The sequence below is a fragment of the Aquarana catesbeiana genome, linkage group LG01 (genome assembly GCF_042186555.1).
Source record: "Aquarana catesbeiana isolate 2022-GZ linkage group LG01, ASM4218655v1, whole genome shotgun sequence".
Classification (NCBI taxonomy): domain Eukaryota; kingdom Metazoa; phylum Chordata; class Amphibia; order Anura; family Ranidae; genus Aquarana; species Aquarana catesbeiana.
This window is the reverse complement of record NC_133324.1, coordinates 215420467-215439032: the sequence shown is the minus strand read 5'-3', so window position 1 is coordinate 215439032 and position 18566 is coordinate 215420467. Positions and strand designations below refer to the sequence as shown.

At 43.2% G+C, this 18566-nt stretch overlaps 1 protein-coding gene across 2 annotated transcripts in view; it reads right to left on the bottom strand.

Moving 5' to 3' along the window:
* The window catches only part of MEGF10 (multiple EGF like domains 10), a 211011-nt gene that overhangs the window by 8533 nt on the left and 183912 nt on the right, over nucleotides 1–18566 (bottom strand). The window contains exons 21-24 of one of the 2 annotated variants that reach the window (XM_073624959.1): nucleotides 15948–16075; nucleotides 6145–6268; nucleotides 5334–5540; nucleotides 2611–2639 (exon numbers count right to left, since the gene is read on the bottom strand). In XM_073624959.1, the coding sequence (XP_073481060.1) occupies nucleotides 2632–2639; nucleotides 5334–5540; nucleotides 6145–6268; nucleotides 15948–16075 (467 nt within the window). In that variant the 3' untranslated portion in view covers nucleotides 2611–2631. The remainder of the gene's footprint in view (nucleotides 1–2610; nucleotides 2640–5333; nucleotides 5541–6144; nucleotides 6269–15947; nucleotides 16076–18566) is intronic. The other variant, XM_073624949.1, reaches the window with a different exon arrangement.

Genomic DNA, 18566 nt, shown 5'->3' with positions numbered 1-18566 from the left:
CTAGTACAGATGTGTATTATATGTAATATTCTGTGTTTCAGTAACACACATGATACAGGCATTAAACAAATACCATGTTAATATTGTTAATATAGGCATACATTATTTAGTTTACATGTTAAAACGTAGGAATGGAAACCTCACTCACTTCACACAGGCTTTCCATTGAGGTTGAGGCCATGGCATGCATGCACAGGTGAAATAATTCATTGCACAGGTCTGTAGAATTCAGGAGAGGGGCTGTGCTGTGCAGGGCTGGCTGCACAATGATAATCTACTATAATAGTAAATGGGGAAAAATGAAGGAGCAGAATATGATGCTAATGCTAATGCTAGGTATGCATTATCAGTTTTTGTTTTGTTCAACCCACAGGGCTAAACAAAAAAAAGGCAAGAACTCAGGAGCAGCTCGCTGTACAAACGATGCAATGTTAGTACAGCGATCTCCCCGCTGAGCTATTGTGTTCTAACGGGGGACTCATTACTGACAGAATCAGATCTAGTGTAAACAAACTGGTCCATCATTTAGCAAAGGCTTTGCAACCGTATTTGCAAGCAATGTGCCATCAAACCTGGACTGCAATAAGGACAGATGGACATTGGACAGTTAGGCCCGGTGCATGAGGCTCCAGCGTTTAGGTGCGGGTGGAAGATACAGGAGCACCATCCAACCCAGCACTCAGCAGCCTGTTAAACTGTATGAGAGGCTGTCAGCTGCTGCAGCTGGATGATGAACTGAGCAATATTAATGTTTGGAGCAGTATACGCCTTGGGACGAATGCCCAGAATGCAGACTGCTTAAGTTCTCAGCATTCGTTCCCAGGTGCATACTGCCCTAAAGGTAAGTATCGTTTAGTGTCCAGTAACAGCAGCTGTCAGTCTCTGACAAGTTAATGGCAACGGGGTTGGACAGTGCACCTTTATCATGTACCCATACCTAAACACCGGAGCCTCATGCACAAACGCTAAATGCCCAGCGTCCATGAGGCCCTACAGATATGTCACTGCAGGCAAAACAGTTTTCCCGTTAAAACATACATACACCTAATGGGAATGATTACTAAAGCACAGTGAAAGTTTAACTTAGTTCAGCCAAAGGGGTACAGCTGTTTTTTATTTTGAATAGCCAATCAGGTGCAAGGGAAATTTAGCAAATAATTGGACAATTCAAGTGAACATTTCTTCTTCAACATAATTTCTAACATTTATCTTGTAAAGTGAACAGTTTCTACTCCAATAAGTGCTCAGAGGCACATTTTATATTGGTGCAGTACTACTTATGAGCAGCAGAGGGGAGAATTTTTGAAGAAAGCTGCAACTGTATAGTAAATTTCACTCATAATCAATTTCACTGCCCCATTTGCAGAGCAACAAATGGCTAAAGCTGGTCAAACTCTGATCAAAAACCTATTTGTCAGGAACTGGCTGGATTTCAATCAGTGCATGGCCACCCCTGCTCAATAGACGTTAATCATTTGATTGACTTCTGTCAAAGGGACACGTGGGAATATTTTTGTCGATCAGCGGCTGAAGCCACTAATCACTGTATTCTGACAGAGGCAGGTCCTGATGTCAGAATACAATGTCTTGCCTATGGCTAGCTTAAGCCTTAAGGTTCTATGCATTAAGGCGGAAAACCTTCTGTGCAGCCCCCCCAGATCCCACCTTTTCCTTACATGAGCCCATCTGATCCAGCGATGTGCACGAGCACAGCTAGTTCCGCCGCTGTCTCTCTCCTCATTGAACAGAGTGATAGCAGCAGGAGCGATTGGCTCCAGCTGCTGTCCATCAAATCCAGTGACACGGAAGCAGGAGGTGGGGCCGAGTCTCTCTGTGTCAATGGAAGCAGCAGCGGAACTCAGGAGCGAGCCCACATGGGTGCCCCCAGGGAAAGCCGCTTTCCGTGGGGGCACCCAATGAAGAAGAGGGGCCTGGAACACTGGTAGGGGACCCATAGAAGAAGAGGATCGGGGCTGCTATGTGCAAAACCATTGCACCGAGCAGGTAAGTATAGGAATGTTTGTTATTTTTTATAAAAAAATAAACGAAGGTTTACAACTGCTTTAAGCTGGCCAAAAACTAGTAGATTTTCAAAAGAAGGTTCGTATGAACATTTGTACAAAAATGCTCAGTACATTCAATAACTTGACAAATGATGTTCGATAGTACTTTAAAATTTCGTTTGCCTTTAGCATTGATTTTGGGTCGAATGGACCGTTCTGAAAACCACATACCCTGTTAGAAATTGGTTAGTATGCAAAACATTTTCTATCACTATTTTCCCATCAATGCAGTCGACAACAAACATCGATTTGACCCCACTAATGATTAGAAAATCCTACGAATGTTCTTAAAACGAAACATTCCAATTAAAGTTCTACAAGTGTTTGGCCAGCTTTATACTGCTCATGTGCCATTTCATTCAAGTCCATTAGTCAGCCTAAACCAGACATTGTGCCTTGTAAGCAGCATCAACATTCAGATCAAAGATCAGTTTGTAAAACCAAGTTCTTAAACTCCTGCCTGCAGGCACAAGCAAGAACATACAGAGACATCATTCTGGAAAAATAGCACTCTGGAAACAGACAGTGTTATCTGAATATAGCTTACCATTTTGGGAGCCCTTGTAAATTAATATGCTGTAACAAAAAGTAATATTAATATAACTACCTAAAATATTATCTGGCCCTTGCAATACTTTCATTTAAAAATAAGAGTCTCTATAAAGTCTATCTTACTTTGTGTTTTGAATATTGGATTGGCATGTCCTGTTGGGGAGATTACCCTTTAAAGTGATACTAAATGCACATTTTTTTGTTTATTTAAATTAAAAAAAGATGTTATACTTACCTGCTCTGTGTAATGGTATTGCACAGAGTGACCCCTTATCTCCTCTTTTGTAGTCCTGTGTTGGCGGGATCTCTTCTTTTTTCCGAGTGCCCCCTTAGCAATTCATATGCTAATGGGGACATCCATGGGGGCGCACTCCCAAGCCAGGTTATGTGCATCCAAAGACAAACACAGCACTGATAAGCATGCCCCCACTTTCTCCTCACAGGAGTTTGACTGACAGCAGCAGGGGCCTAGGGAAGAAGGAAGATTTAAAAAACTTAAAGCTAGTATGGGGGACTTCTCCTCATTCTGTCACTGGTGGGGGGGGGGGATCGGGCAGCATCTGCAGCATTGGGAACATGTTCCACCCTAAAAACGGGTGAAACATGTTCCATGTTCCCAAAGGTGAACTAGTTGCATCTCCTATCCTGAACCGTTAGAGGCTTTCTAGTCTAATGCCACGTACACACGGTCGGAATTTCTGACCGAAAATGTTCGATGGGAGCTTGTTGTCGTAAATTCTGACCGTGTGTACGCTTCATCGGTCATTTTCCATCGGAATTTCCGTTGCACAAAATTTGAGATCTGGTTCTCAAATTTTCCGACAACAAAATCCATTCACGCAGTTTCCGATCGTGTGTACGCATTTCCGACGTACAAAGTGCCACACATGCTCGGAATCAAGCAGAAGAGCCACACTGGCTGTTAAACTTAATTTTTCTCGGTTCGTAGTAAGTGTTGTACGTCACCGCATTCTAGACGTTCGGAAATTCCGACAACTTTGTGTGACTTTGTGTATGCAAGACAAGTTTGAGCCAACATCCGTTGGAAAAAATCTATGGATTTTGTTGTCGGAATGTCCGATCAATGTCCGCAGGGTTTTCTACTCTCTTATATCCTCTTTGTAACCAGCCTCACAATGTCTTTTGGAACAGCCTCTCCACTAAACTGGGATGCTCTGGTGGCACAAGTATTTTAATTTAGGATAACAGAGAAGGGTGGGGGAACCTTGTGAAAATGGTCCTCCCAACAAATTATCCAGGTAGGCATAATAGCAATCAGGCAAATTTTAGTGATTGTTTATTTTTTGTTGTTTGGGGAATTTATAGGCTGATATATAGGGGTTGATCTACGAAGGGTAAAAAGGCTGGAATTTTAACTATGCAAGGAAATTTTGTGGGGAATGTTGTGAAAATTCACTTTGCAGAGAATACCCGATCATGTGCAAGGAAAATAAAAAAATGGAATGTTTGCTTGCATATGACTGGATAATATATCTGTACAGCCTTTACACATTCGCTAAGCTAAGGGAAACAACCCTGCAAAGTGCAAATTCCCTTGCAAAGTGAACAGCCCATTTGCCTTAAAGTGACACTAAAGGTTCTTTTTTTTTTTTTTTTTTTATTCAATAACAAACATGTCATACTTACCTCCACTGTGCAGCTTGTTTTGCACAGAGTGGCCCTGCTCCTCATCTTCTGGGGTCCCTCGGCGACTCTCTTGGCTCCTCCCCACATCAGATAACCCCCTAGGAGAAGCGCTTTCCCGGGGGGTGACCTTGCGGGCGTGCTCCCCAGTCCAGCATTCGGCGTCCTTAGACACCGAATGCAGGACTTGGCCCCGCCCCCCCCGGCGGCTGCGTCATTGGATTTGATTGACAGCAACAGGAACCAATGGCTGCGCTGCTATCAATCTATCCAATCAACAGCCGAGAACCCCTTAGCAGAAAGACGCCGCATCCCCGTGGGACAACTTCAAGGGGCCAGGTAAGTAAAACAGGGGGGCTGGAGGCCGGTCACTGGCAGGTGTTTTTTCACTTTAATGCATAGGATGAAAAAAAAACAAAAAAACACGAACCTTTACAACCCCTTTAAAGTGGTTATAAAGGCAGAAGGTTTCTTATCTTAATGCATTCTATGCATTAGGATAAAAAGTATTCTGTGTACAGCAGCCCCCCTAATACTTACCTGAGCCCCATCTGGATTCAGCGAGGTTGCACGAGAGACTGGGTTGTCCAGGACAATCCCTCCTCATTGGCTGAGATATTGGCTCCTGCTGCTGTCAATAAAAGTCAGTGAGCCAATAAGGAGAGAGAGAGGGGGCGGGGCCAGTCCGGGCCACAGCTCTGTGTCTGAATGGACACAGGGAGCTGCGGCTTGGCTCGGATGCCCCCATAGCAAGCTGCTTGCTGTGGGGGCACTCAACAGGAAGGAGGGGCCAGGAGCTCCGAAGAGGGACCCGAGTAGAGGACGATCTGGGCTGCTCTGTGCAAAACCACTGCACAGAGCAGATAAGTATAACATGTTTGTTATTTTTAACAAAAAAAAAAACACGAGACTTTAGTATCACTTTAAGTAAATCAACCCCATAAATAAGACAGTAGCTTTTATATTGCCAGTGCGCAGGATAGAAAAATCTAAACACTCTGGCTGACTTATATATTTCCTGCTATGTATTAAAGGAAAAGAATAAGATAAAAAATGAAACAAAGCAAGACTTACCAACTTCATAAACATTTTTATTGGCCAAGCTGCCGTTACTTATCTCTGCATAAGCAGAGTCCCTCCGCACTGGTGACTTCATCTCCACGTAGCCGCACTCTGTGTGTTTAGGCAGAAGAGCTGGCGGATCCTTGATGGTGGCATATGGGTTTTCAGTGCTGCTCAGTGAACAGCTGCTTATGCTATATGCAGAGCTTTTCAGTAGACCTGAGCAAAAGAAAACATGAGTCATCAGGATCTGCTCTGATTTTCCAGTGTGTGTAATCCAGTACGTGTTAGCCAGTAACGATCATAAACTAATGGACGTGGGCTGCTCTGGAAACATCCTATATTTTGGATTTCCTGTGCCTCAAACTTATTTTGTGGCAGAGCTGTAATAATAGTCTCACAAAACCGGCTGAAAAAATGTCAAATCCTCTAGAAGGTGGAATAGTAAATCTTCACGTATTTCAGCTAGGTATTCAGCATTTTGCTGCATTTCTACTTTAATTCCCACCATGGCCAATGTAACATTCCCACCATAGCTATATGAATAAACGCATTAGTGTGAAACATGCCAAGACGCTTCTGAGATGACTGCTGTCTAGTATTTTTTACCAATAAACACTCACTGGAGATCCTTTCGTATTGGATGATCTTCATTTTGTATCCAGAAAGGATGGAGAAGCATTTTTTTGTGCTTTATGATGTCACTCATAATGATAAAGCAGATTCTTGTGATACATTTGAATTAAGGATTTAAAAATGTGATTATGTTGCTATGGGAAACATCACTCTCCTTTTTACTGAACTTTATAACTTATCTCCTTACCATGCTCATTGAGATATCCTGCTTGTTTCCAGTCTGCTGGCAGAGTACCCGTGTAATCTATCGTGTGAGATCTCTTTCCTGGATCCAGGCTCTTCAGGTTCACAAAAAGCTGGCTGCTTTTAGACTAAATGAATAAATACATTTAGAAACAATATATTAATATCAACTGAGGTGTACTTTGGTGCATCACCAGGGCTGTCTTTAATATGGATTGGACCCAGGGCAAACATTTTCTTGGGCCCTCCCGAATCGACTTATCAAATATTTGCGGGCAGTGTGGGCTCAAAGGGCAGCTGCTTTGGGCCCCACAACAATGACTGGGCCCAGGGCAGCTGCCCTGTGTTAAAGACGGCCCTGTGCATCACATAATTCAATATAATAGCAATAGGTTCTCACAGCTCTAGCATGCTTGTGTGAGGCAAACACCACATTAAGTTTATGTAAACCCTAATAACGAATGTCTCTTATTTGCTCCCTTTGGTTCTGTTACATGTTGTATGACATTAAAAGCATTTGATTAAAAAGTACAAAAGAAAAAAAAAACTGTTGATTCTGCCAGAAATCCAGTAAGCTGGTAAGTTCATGAGCACTGAGCAGTGTTATCCTAAAGAGGAATGCCACGCTACCTATCCAAATGACATTTTCCCTAACATTTGTCCCTATAGAAAAATGCATTTGAAGAAACAACCTTACTAGTCCATGAAGGCCAGCATTATCTTGTTGTCTTGCTTGCAGGTAAAGTTCTCCCTACGCTGCTCTTCTTCAGGCCAGAAATGCTAAAGCAAGCTTGCAGAGACCCCACAGCAATTCTGTGCATGCGCAAGATCCTGCAAACTGACTACTAGGATGCATGTGGTATAGGCGCCCGTAAATGCATTCTAGTGACTAGAATAAATAAATATTCTAGCCAATAAAATTAGTTTATGCGTATAGGCTCTTACACGCCATATGCACATAAATGCTTGTAATTATGTGCCAAAGTGGGCATTTTTAAAGCTGGATTTTTCTGCCAGCTACTAGCAGAAGGATCTAAAGTACACAGGAATATGTTAATAAGCCAGTGTGTATGAGGCCTAAGTTATTCTGCAGACCCTTTTCCAAAATGTACTTTATTTTAAATAATTGTACTTTTTCAGAATACGGTTTATTTAAATGGAAAACTATGTTATGTAGAGGGGGAGGTGTTTTTTAGTCCTGACTCACTTGTGTTCTATGCTGCCACTGCTGCTACTTCACATACTCAGTACACTGAGCAAGCATTATCGCTCTAGAAATGTGTTATTGGTATGATCGCCAGGTGAAAAGAAAGGGGAAAAATCCTGAAAAACACTAGTGTAACCACCACATCTAAGGATTGTTAAGCTACCAGTAGCGGCCCGTCCATTAGGGGCACCCGGGCGCTGCCCCCTCTATCCACGCCACCCCCTATATGTATTATAGATAGATTCATGCATAGCATGAATCTATCTATGGCCACCCCGTATTCATGCGTCCGGCCCATTTCAGGATACCGGGCGCCTGAATTACAGTGGCGGCGGTGTTTTCTTTTTTTTAAGCAAATGATTAGAACCATAGGCTCTAATAGGCTTCAAAATAGGGTGGGCTCGTGGCGCAGAGCATTTGCGCCATGAGCCCACCTAGGTGTTACAACAGCGAATTAATATTTGCTGTTGAAACAATGATCCTCAATCCGGCCAATCAGAAGCAGGTGTGAGACCGGTTTTCCGTTTGGCCAAAAAGAGAAGACTCCCTTTTGGCCGCCGAGGAAGAGGGAGAAAACGGAAGCTGTCACCGCTGTGATGACCCATGGAGAGCAGGGGAACGGGAGGCCGCCGCCGTGATGACCCATGGAGAGCAGGGGAACGGGAGGCCACCGCCGTGATGACTCATGGAGAGCAGGGGAACGGGAGGCCGCCGCCGTGATGACTCATGGAGAGCAGGGGAACGGGAGGCCGCCGCCGTGATGACTCATGGAGAGCAGGGGAACGGGAGGCCGCCGCCGTGATGACTCATGGAGAGCAGGGGAACGGGAGGCCGCCGCCGTGATGACTCATGGAGAGCAGGGGAACGGGAGGCCGCCGCCGTGATGACTCATGGAGAGCAGGGGAACGGGAGGCCGCCGCCGTGATGACTCATGGAGAGCAGGGGAACGGGAGGCCGCCGCCGCCGTGATGACTCATGGAGAGCAGGGGAACGGGAGGCCGCTGCCGTGATAACTCATGGAGAGCAGGGGAACTGGAGGCCGCTGCCGACGAATCGATGTGGTAAATGCTACCGACCGGGGTGGGGGGCGCTGACGGACGGACAGGTGGTGTCGATGGCATAGTTTGCCGTCCCCAAAAAAAAACTTACCAGCCGCCACTGTAAGCTACATTATAAGTTTTTTATTTCTGGTGTTTAGATACACTTTAAAAAGGAATGTCCCAAGTAAATACTCTATGCTGAAAAAGCAATGAGATTTCACTTATACAGTATGTGTAATATTTATATGACTGTCACACCATATAGGAATTGCAGCTAACACAAAACGTTAAATCAATCAAAGCAATCTATGTTTCCACACAACAAAAAGGTTATAAAAATACGATATGGCAAGATGAAGAAACAAGCAAAAAAAAAAGTAAATTCTTCTTTTACTGAGAAAATAATACCCCCAAGTGTACTATATACACTCCAGGGACATCATTACTTGTTTGCAAATTCGTACTGCTTGTGAATATTTGTCTGCTGTGAATAAATTGCTGTTTTCTTTCTCTCACTGATTCCTAAATGGGAGTCTGCCTTCACTGTAACCACCCAAGCAATTTCAATGTTGCATTATGAAAAGCTTCACTGCCGGTACTTTAACTGGTAGCTCAGTGGGAAAAACAATGAGCCCATGCCATAAGAATTAAATATAAGTTTTGGGGTAGTGCACAGAATGCCTTCATATTGTAAGGGAAGAAAAATCAATTTCTGACAGCTTAGGAAAATCGCAGCTGCAGTCTGTACATTATTACATCATTTTATTTAAAAAAAATGAATAAACAATAGAAAAAAATGCCGCCCAAAAAGCTGATAATAATGCTCGCGCATGAGTTTTTTTTATCTGATCCATGTGTGAGTCAATCAAAACGATCAAATCTACAAACTTCCCTTCCAATCAATTTAGACTCACTTTCAATTGGATTTGATCAAACTGAGTCGATTAGCCAAGGCAGAATATCATCAATCCTTTACATCAGGGGTCTCCAAACTTTCTAAACAAGGGGCAGACCCTTTTCCAAAATGTACTTTATTTTAAATAATTGTACTTTTTCAGAATACGGTTTATTTAAATGGAAAACTATGTTATGTAGAGGGGGAGGTGTTTTTTAGTCCTGACTCACTTGTGTTCTATGCTGCCATTGCCGCTACTTCACATACTCAGTACACTGAGCAAGCATTATCGCTCTAGAAATGTGTTATTGGTATGATCGCCAGGTGAAAAGAAAGGGGAAAAATCCTGAAAAACACTAGTGTAACCACCACATCTAAGGATTGTTAAGCTACCAGTAGCGGCCCATCCATTAGGGGCACCCGGGCGCTGCCCCCTCTATCCACGCCACCCCCTATATGTATTATAGATAGATTCATGCATAGCATGAATCTATCTATGGCCACCCCGTATTCATGCGTCCGGCCCATTTCAGGATACCGGGCGCCTGAATTACAGTGGCGGCGGTGTTTTCTTTTTTTTAAGCAAATGATTAGAACCATAGGCTCTAATAGGCTTCAAAATAGGGTGGGCTCGTGGCGCAGAGCATTTGCGCCATGAGCCCACCTAGGTGTTACAACAGCGAATTAATATTTGCTGTTGAAACAATGATCCTCAATCCGGCCAATCAGAAGCAGGTGTGAGACCGGTTTTCCGTTTGGCCAAAAAGAGAAGACTCCCTTTTGGCCGCCGAGGAAGAGGGAGAAAACGGAAGCTGTCACCGCTGTGATGACCCATGGAGAGCAGGGGAACGGGAGGCCGCCGCCGTGATGACCCATGGAGAGCAGGGGAACGGGAGGCCGCCGCCGTGATGACTCATGGAGAGCAGGGGAACGGGAGGCCGCCGCCGTGATGACTCATGGAGAGCAGGGGAACGGGAGGCCGCCGCCGTGATGACTCATGGAGAGCAGGGGAACGGGAGGCCGCCGCCGTGATGACTCATGGAGAGCAGGGGAACGGGAGGCCGCCGCCGTGATGACTCATGGAGAGCAGGGGAACGGGAGGCCGCCGCCGTGATGACTCATGGAGAGCAGGGGAACGGGAGGCCGCCGCCGTGATGACTCATGGAGAGCAGGGGAACGGGAGGCCGCCGCCGCCGTGATGACTCATGGAGAGCAGGGGAACGGGAGGCCGCTGCCGTGATAACTCATGGAGAGCAGGGGAACTGGAGGCCGCTGCCGACGAATCGATGTGGTAAATGCTACCGACCGGGGTGGGGGGCGCTGACGGACGGACAGGTGGTGTCGATGGCATAGTTTGCCGTCCCCAAAAAAAACTTACCAGCCGCCACTGTAAGCTACATTATAAGTTTTTTATTTCTGGTGTTTAGATACACTTTAAAAAGGAATGTCCCAAGTAAATACTCTATGCTGAAAAAGCAATGAGATTTCACTTATACAGTATGTGTAATATTTATATGACTGTCACACCATATAGGAATTGCAGCTAACACAAAACGTTAAATCAATCAAAGCAATCTATGTTTCCACACAACAAAAAGGTTATAAAAATACGATATGGCAAGATGAAGAAACAAGCAAAAAAAAAAGTAAATTCTTCTTTTACTGAGAAAATAATACCCCCAAGTGTACTATATACACTCCAGGGACATCATTACTTGTTTGCAAATTCGTACTGCTTGTGAATATTTGTCTGCTGTGAATAAATTGCTGTTTTCTTTCTCTCACTGATTCCTAAATGGGAGTCTGCCTTCACTGTAACCACCCAAGCAATTTCAATGTTGCATTATGAAAAGCTTCACTGCCGGTACTTTAACTGGTAGCTCAGTGGGAAAAACAATGAGCCCATGCCATAAGAATTAAATATAAGTTTTGGGGTAGTGCACAGAATGCCTTCATATTGTAAGGGAAGAAAAATCAATTTCTGACAGCTTAGGAAAATCGCAGCTGCAGTCTGTACATTATTACATCATTTTATTTAAAAAAAATGAATAAACAATAGAAAAAAATGCCGCCCAAAAAGCTGATAATAATGCTCGCGCATGAGTTTTTTTTATCTGATCCATGTGTGAGTCAATCAAAACGATCAAATCTACAAACTTCCCTTCCAATCAATTTAGACTCACTTTCAATTGGATTTGATCAAACTGAGTCGATTAGCCAAGGCAGAATATCATCAATCCTTTACATCAGGGGTCTCCAAACTTTCTAAACAAGGGGCCGGTTTACTATCCCTTCAGATTTTAGGGTGGCTGGTCTGTGGCCATCGGGAGAAGAAAAGGTCCTGACGTCAATGGGAAAAAAACAACGCCACATCTTTGCTGTCAGTGGGAGGCACTGTGCCCTATCGTTCCTGTCATTGGCAGAAATTGTGCCCCAACATTGGTGTCATTGGGCCCAATTGTAGGTGTCATTAGGAGAAATTGTGCCCCAACATTGGTGTCTATGGCCCAATTGTAGGTATCATTGGGAGAAATTGTGCCCCAACATTGGTGTCACTGGGCCCAATTGTAGGTGTCATTGGGAGATATTGTGCCCCAACATTGGTGTCTATGGGCCCAATTGTAGGTGTCATTGGGAGAAATTGTGCCCCAACATTGGTGTCACTGGGCCCAATTGTAGGTGTCATTGGGAGAAATTGTGCCCCTACATTGGTGTCAATGGGCCCAATTGTAGGTGTCATTGGGAGAAATTGTGCCCCAACATTGGTGTCATTGGGCCCAATTGTAGGTGTCATTGGGAGAAATTAGGCCCCAACATTGGTGTCATTGGGCCCAATTGTAGGTGTCATTGGGAGAAATTGTGCCCCAACATTGGTGTCATTGGGCCCAATTGTAGGTGTCATTGGGAGTAATTGTGCCCCAACATTGGTGTCATTAGGCCCAATTGTAGGTGTCATTGGGAGGAATTGTGCCCCATCATTGGTGTTATTGGGAGGCCTTGTGTCCCTTCATTGGGGTCAGTGAGGAGGGGGAACTGTGCCTGAATGTTGGTTTCAGTGGATGAAATAGTGCCCCAAGGGCCAGATAAAGGTAAGCATATAGCCACAGTTTGGAGACCATTGCTTTACATCAATCAACAGCACTGAGATACTTTGTTTAAGAATACATTTGTATTTCAATTGATCAGATTATAAGGTTACATTGTGGAATAAGATGTGAGCATTAATTTACGATCGCCAGTTACAATTGCACTTAACTACTGATCGAAATCCACTTCCCTGTGTGGGGCATATCAATCAATCGGTTGTTGCCTAAAGATTGATTATTCTTATCAGAAGAAGTTGTTCGGAAAAAAAAATCGATCATTTATCAACACATGTTTGGCCACCGTAGGAGTCACAGGGTCCAGTGCTGCTTCATCAGGAGTGGCTGTACTAACATTAACCACAAACATCTATTCATGGGAAGATTGTGGAAGCTATGTGACATCCAGAGGAAAATGATCACTTTCAACCAACGTTACATCAGTAGGAATTTTTTTAAATTAAATGTTACTTAAGTCTTGAAGTCTGATGGAAGATTTAATTAACAGATGAAAATCTAGATGTTTTAATAATTAAATGGCACTATTGATTTATTGATTGAAGGTTCCTTAGAGCTTAGTCATCTTCTCTTTTCCTATTAATATATAAATAGGTAATGTTGGCATCCTACAGCACAAGTCTGGAAAAGTAGTAAAAAAGATTTTAAAAGACTGGCTGTAAATGAGTCTCCAGTGTGTAAAATTGATGACTGGAGTTATGCCCTTAGGTCAGATCTTCCATTTTTCTGTAATTTTTTTTCAAGACCTTAAATAAATGATGGGTTATATATATAACATCTGATGTACATCTGGCATGCGCTTGGCAGGGAAAACAATCTTGGCCAGGTGAAAGGCTTGTAAGGGTTGACCAACTTTCTTTTGAAAACCATAATAGCCTTCATAAACCACTGCATCTTATAGGGAGAGGACTCTGGCTTACAATATACTGTGATCAAGTTAAAGTAACTATGTCACCTAATTGTCACACACAAGCTGCTAGCGGATATAGATTACGGTCATCGGGAGGTGCTGCAACTTTCACTGCCCCTATATGCCTAAACATCAGGCTGCTCTTATCTGGTGATGCTCAGAACTTTTTGATAGCCATGGAGCTTGCTTGCCTTCAATAAGTTCTTGCTGGCCAGTGAGGCAGTTCTCATAGCAGTCTCTAGGAACAACAGCAGGCAAGCTCTGACACTACCTGGAAGGGTGGCAACTTTGCCTGTTTAGAACAGCCCGGCATTCAGGCACAAAGGAGCAGTAAAAGCTGCTGCAGGCAAATTAAGCAATTTACCTAGCAGCTTTTTTTTTTCATGATAGACAGAATCATTTAAAGATGCTGATATGATTTTATCCAATATTACCTCTAAGGGTGGAAGAATTTCTCTGCAATCATAGTATTAAAGTGGAAGTCTGGGCCAATACTATCTAAGCTTAAATCTGCTGCCACCAACATTCTAAGCCAGCCTTTCTCAACCATTTTACCCCCAGGGGAAGCCTTAAAGTAATTTTCAGGTCTCGGGAACCCCTGATAAAACCCATTAATTGGGGGTCAGTGGGAACAATGCCCCCCACTTTGGTGGTCAGTGAGAAGAAATCCCTTTTTACAGTGGTGGTAAGAATGGCCCCCTTACGGAGAGCTATACATATCATTGGTGTCATACCACTGGCTCCTCCAAGTGGCATTGGCTCAAATCTATGTAGGCACCATCAAATAGGTGGTAAATCAGCCACAGCTCAAGGAACCCCTAGCCACCTTTGGAGGAACCCTAGGGTTCCACGGATCCCTGGTTGAGAATGGCTGTTCTAAGCCCTATATTACCTATCCTGTATAGGAAAGATGTCTATACTTACCTAATCTAAGGGCACTCGGGTCCAGTAACGTGATCTCCCCAGTGGCCAGCTTCAGGAGACAGCAAAGAGCAGTAATAAAGACTGCAATGCCTGGGCAGTGACATCACCCATAGACTTACTATGGGGTAACCGTTGTCATCTGTCCCTTCTCTTGCCTGAAGCCGGCGCTAGGAGCCAATCATGTGCCCAGACCAGAGCGCCCTTAAATTAGGCAAGTATACACATCTTTCCTTTACAGTATAGTTATTATAGGGCTTAGAATGGGGGTGGGAGAAGGTTTAAGCTTGGATAGTATTAACACAGACTTCCACTTGAAATATTCTGCTCCTTCTCAGAAATCAAACCTGACTGCGTTATGGATTGTAGGAAACTATTGCTGTGATTACACACTGCCCTTACACCAAAAGTATGCACTGTCTATGCTTATTGGAAAAAGGCTATCAGAACAAAAAATCTTCCTATTTGAAAAATTAAATCTGCATTTACTATTCACTATAAACATTTTATCTGCCTTTTTAAGCTCTCTATGCGAGGACATGAAGCTAAAAATGATATCAGTTGAAAAACTACCACTGTATATAAGGGAGCGCACAGCTGTTTACATTCTATATCTCCCATTAAAAAAAAAAAAAATTCCACCCAATGTGCAAGTCCATACCAGCACGCCACATAATAAGTGAGCTGCACGTGCCATGTTCATTTCAGTTCCATCTTTATCTGCTAGCGTCTGGGAAGGACCGTTTCTCAAATATGAGCTCACAGTTAGTGAGTGGCTGGCTGTCTGGTATACAGGGCATGCATAGATAGTGGTATAGTGGTACATCTCAATCCTGGAGCTGTTTCTTCGCCATGGGCAGCATGGTGGGGCAGGGGTTTTTACTATTGCCATTGTCATGCCATGTTTTGGGTGCTGGTTATTAATTTTCACCTGGGACATTATCTTCATGGAGTTTGCATGCTTTCCAGTGTTTGTGTGGGTTTTCTTCAACATAACAAAATTCCTCTGGCAGGGACGTTAGTCTGTGAGTACCACTATGGGACAAAGACTGCTCTTTGTAATGTTGTTGCTTAGGTAAAGTAAGCCCCGGTTCACACAGGGGCGGCACGACTTGCAGGTCGCCGCACGCGTCTTCCACGGCGACTTGCAAAACGACTTCTGTATAGAAGTCTATGCAAGTCGACCCAAGTTGCCCCCAAAGTAGTACTAGAACCTTTTTCTAAGTCGGAGCGACTTGCGTCGCTCCTATTAGAACGGTTCCATTGTACAGAACGGGAGGCGAATTGTCAGGCGGCTAGGTCGCCTGACAAGTCGCCCCTGTGTGAACCGGCACTTAAAGCTCTTTTCATGATAGTTGCCCTTAACAACAAAGGTTTTAACTATTTTTGACCCAATAAACCCTAGGTTGCATTAATCTATATCCTCAAGCTTTTGTCACTATAAGCCACTCCACACCCAATAAAAACATGCAGAAACCACCAATCCACCAATTGAGTTAGAGCTATGGGGCTCTGTGTGAGGTTGGCTAACTCACAATAATATTATTGTATTCATTATATAGAATTCTAAGAGGTCAATTTGCAGGTGCAGCTGTGCATGGTAGCTTCTAACTTTAGCTTGTTAGACAAAAAAAAAACAACTGGAAGCTGATTGGTTTCTATGCAGAGTTGCATTAGATTTTGCACACTCCGGTTTTAGTAAATCAACCCCCAAGTTAACATACTTTTATTACCTTGGAAACTATCATCCTGTCCATACTGTTGATATGTGGACCGGTTGTGCACTGGCTCAGTGTGTGGTAACTCGGGTTAGAAAAGTACTGACTGTTCGGATTTCCCCCATTGGTGTGCGGTAGGGTATCTGCAGTTAAAAAAAATAAAACAGGTCACAATACATTTTTTCTGACTTTTAAATAAATACCATATTTTCATGTGTTCCATCTATCGCCATCTCTCTTTATATAACTCAGCGTTTTTTACACGTGGTTTAGTTTGGTCTAATTTAAAGCGGTATGCATCACATACTAGCACATTATGATAGACTTACCTTAGAACAAAGCCTTCCAGCGGTGCAATATCACCGCTGAGACGGCTGGCATATTCCCCTGGTCCCTCTTCCAGGTTCCCCAGGAGAACACATTGGCTCCAGCGGGAGGGATTCCCCCATTAACACTGAGTGTGGTGATGGGGGAATCCAGCGATTTTGCCTGGAAAGAAAATCGCTCTGTCTATGGCCAGCCTTACTTTGAAACTTACTTCAGGAGACAGAAGCAGATATATCATACAGCCCGACAACACCTCCTATACATCACAACATCTTCTAGAACTTCTACCACTTCTGAGCATGCTTCCAAAGGACCCACACTTTTCCCCGTCAACATGATCATTGCAGTACACCCTCTCACCCTTCAAAAATGTATCTCAATGAGAATTTTCCATTAAAACTGACACTCTGGAATTGATTTACTAAAGGCCCTTTGCAAGGGAATTTTTCTTAGCTTGTGATTATAGTAAAAATTCACTTTGCAAAGAATACCCAATTGAGTAAAAGAAAAAAAAAAAAAAAAAAAAGAGAATATTTTTGCTTGCACAAGATTGGTTGATAGAAGTCAGCAGAGCTTTAAGCCATCCACTAATCTCTGGGGAAAATTCCCTTGCAAAATGCAACTTCCCTTGCAAAGTGAACAGCCCATTTGTCTTAAGTAAATCAACCCCATTTTCTCAAAATTACTTCTTATGAGGACAATGGAAGATAGATTGAGGAGCAGAAAATGGCAACCTCACAAGTCAACCAGAAACATCCCAATGGACACAAAAGAATGTGTAAATGGCAACACCTCATTCTGTTCTCATTGCAAATGGGTCTTTAAAGCGTTTGTTACCCCATCACCTCATATTCCTGATATATGCCTGCTGTACCATGTATTTGTATGAGAAAGTATACTGTTCTCTTTGTATTGCTTCCTTTATGTAAAATCCATTGTGTTCCTGCTAGTCCCTTTGCTTTCCTATTAAAATTGACCACACTAAGCAGGAGAGCACACAGTGGTCAGTTCTCTAGCTCTGCTGGGAACTCGGTATAATCTCCTCCAATGATCAGACTTGTCCTGACACATCCCGGCTGCACAGCCATTCACTGGCATGCTCAGTGTACTGCTGCTTCTCCTCCCCCAGCTCTTATGCAGCTGAGAACAGAGGGAATGTGATCACTTATAAAAAAGGGAAAAAAAGGTATTTATAATGTTTTTTTATACCTATACAAAAACGTTTTTCCTTTAATTTCTGTTTTAAACTGAATGGGTTGTTTTACAAGGATCATTTACAATCACTTTAACCCCCCTGGCGGTATTCCCGACTGTGGCTCGGGGTGAATTTTAATTACCAAAAGCGGTAACCCCATCCTGGGAAAGTTACTTTCCTTGTGCCCAGGATCCTGCGATGTCCTTCCGCTGTGTTCGCGGGCTGTGTACTCCTCTCAATCTATCAATGTGCCAGGCTCCGTTCTCTGCAAGCGTCGCGATTCACGGGGACAGAGCCCGGCAGCAAATTCAAAAAGTGAAAAAAACAGAACACATACAGTACACTGTAATCTTACAGATTATATTACTGTATCAAATAATTTCACCTCCCTTTTGTGGTTTGTCCAGTGCCCTGCATGCAGTTTTATATTGTATATACTGTTATTTCTGCCTGGAAACTAGAGATTGTCCATAGCAACCAAAAAGTGTCCCTTCATGTCAAAAGTGGTTTTAGACCAGCTAGAAAACAGCGATAGTAAATTAGAATCAGAGGGGGAGCGATAGTGAATAGTGGGGAAATTCGTCACCAAACGCTGAAAGTAATGACAGTGACAATTCTGCACCTGAGCAAATTTCTGTGTTTTGGATTTGATTACATTATTGAATAAATTGTATTATTATTATACTATTATTTGTTATAATTATTTATAGTTATTATATTATAATTTATGATTTCGTGTTTCAAACGTTATCATACCCAGGATATCTACTAGACTCTTGTTTGGACAGATTTAAGTGTGTTATTCCTAAGAATTACAGGGCTACAATATAAAACGCCAAATTTCCACGTGAAACAATGTACCGCCTTGAGATGCAAAAATCTGACATAATCATACCACCAGGGAAGTTAAGTACATAGCTATTTACATATCATATGTTTTTTGTTTTTTTTATCACCTTGCAACATATACATTATACCACATTGTGCTAGTGTACACATAGCATGGGAATTCCCCTCTATAGTACCCAACACTGTTGCTACCCACCCTGGAGTTTGGGGTGTTCCTGAACATTTGGGGGTGTTCCTACTCCTCCTGCTGCACTTTGCGTATT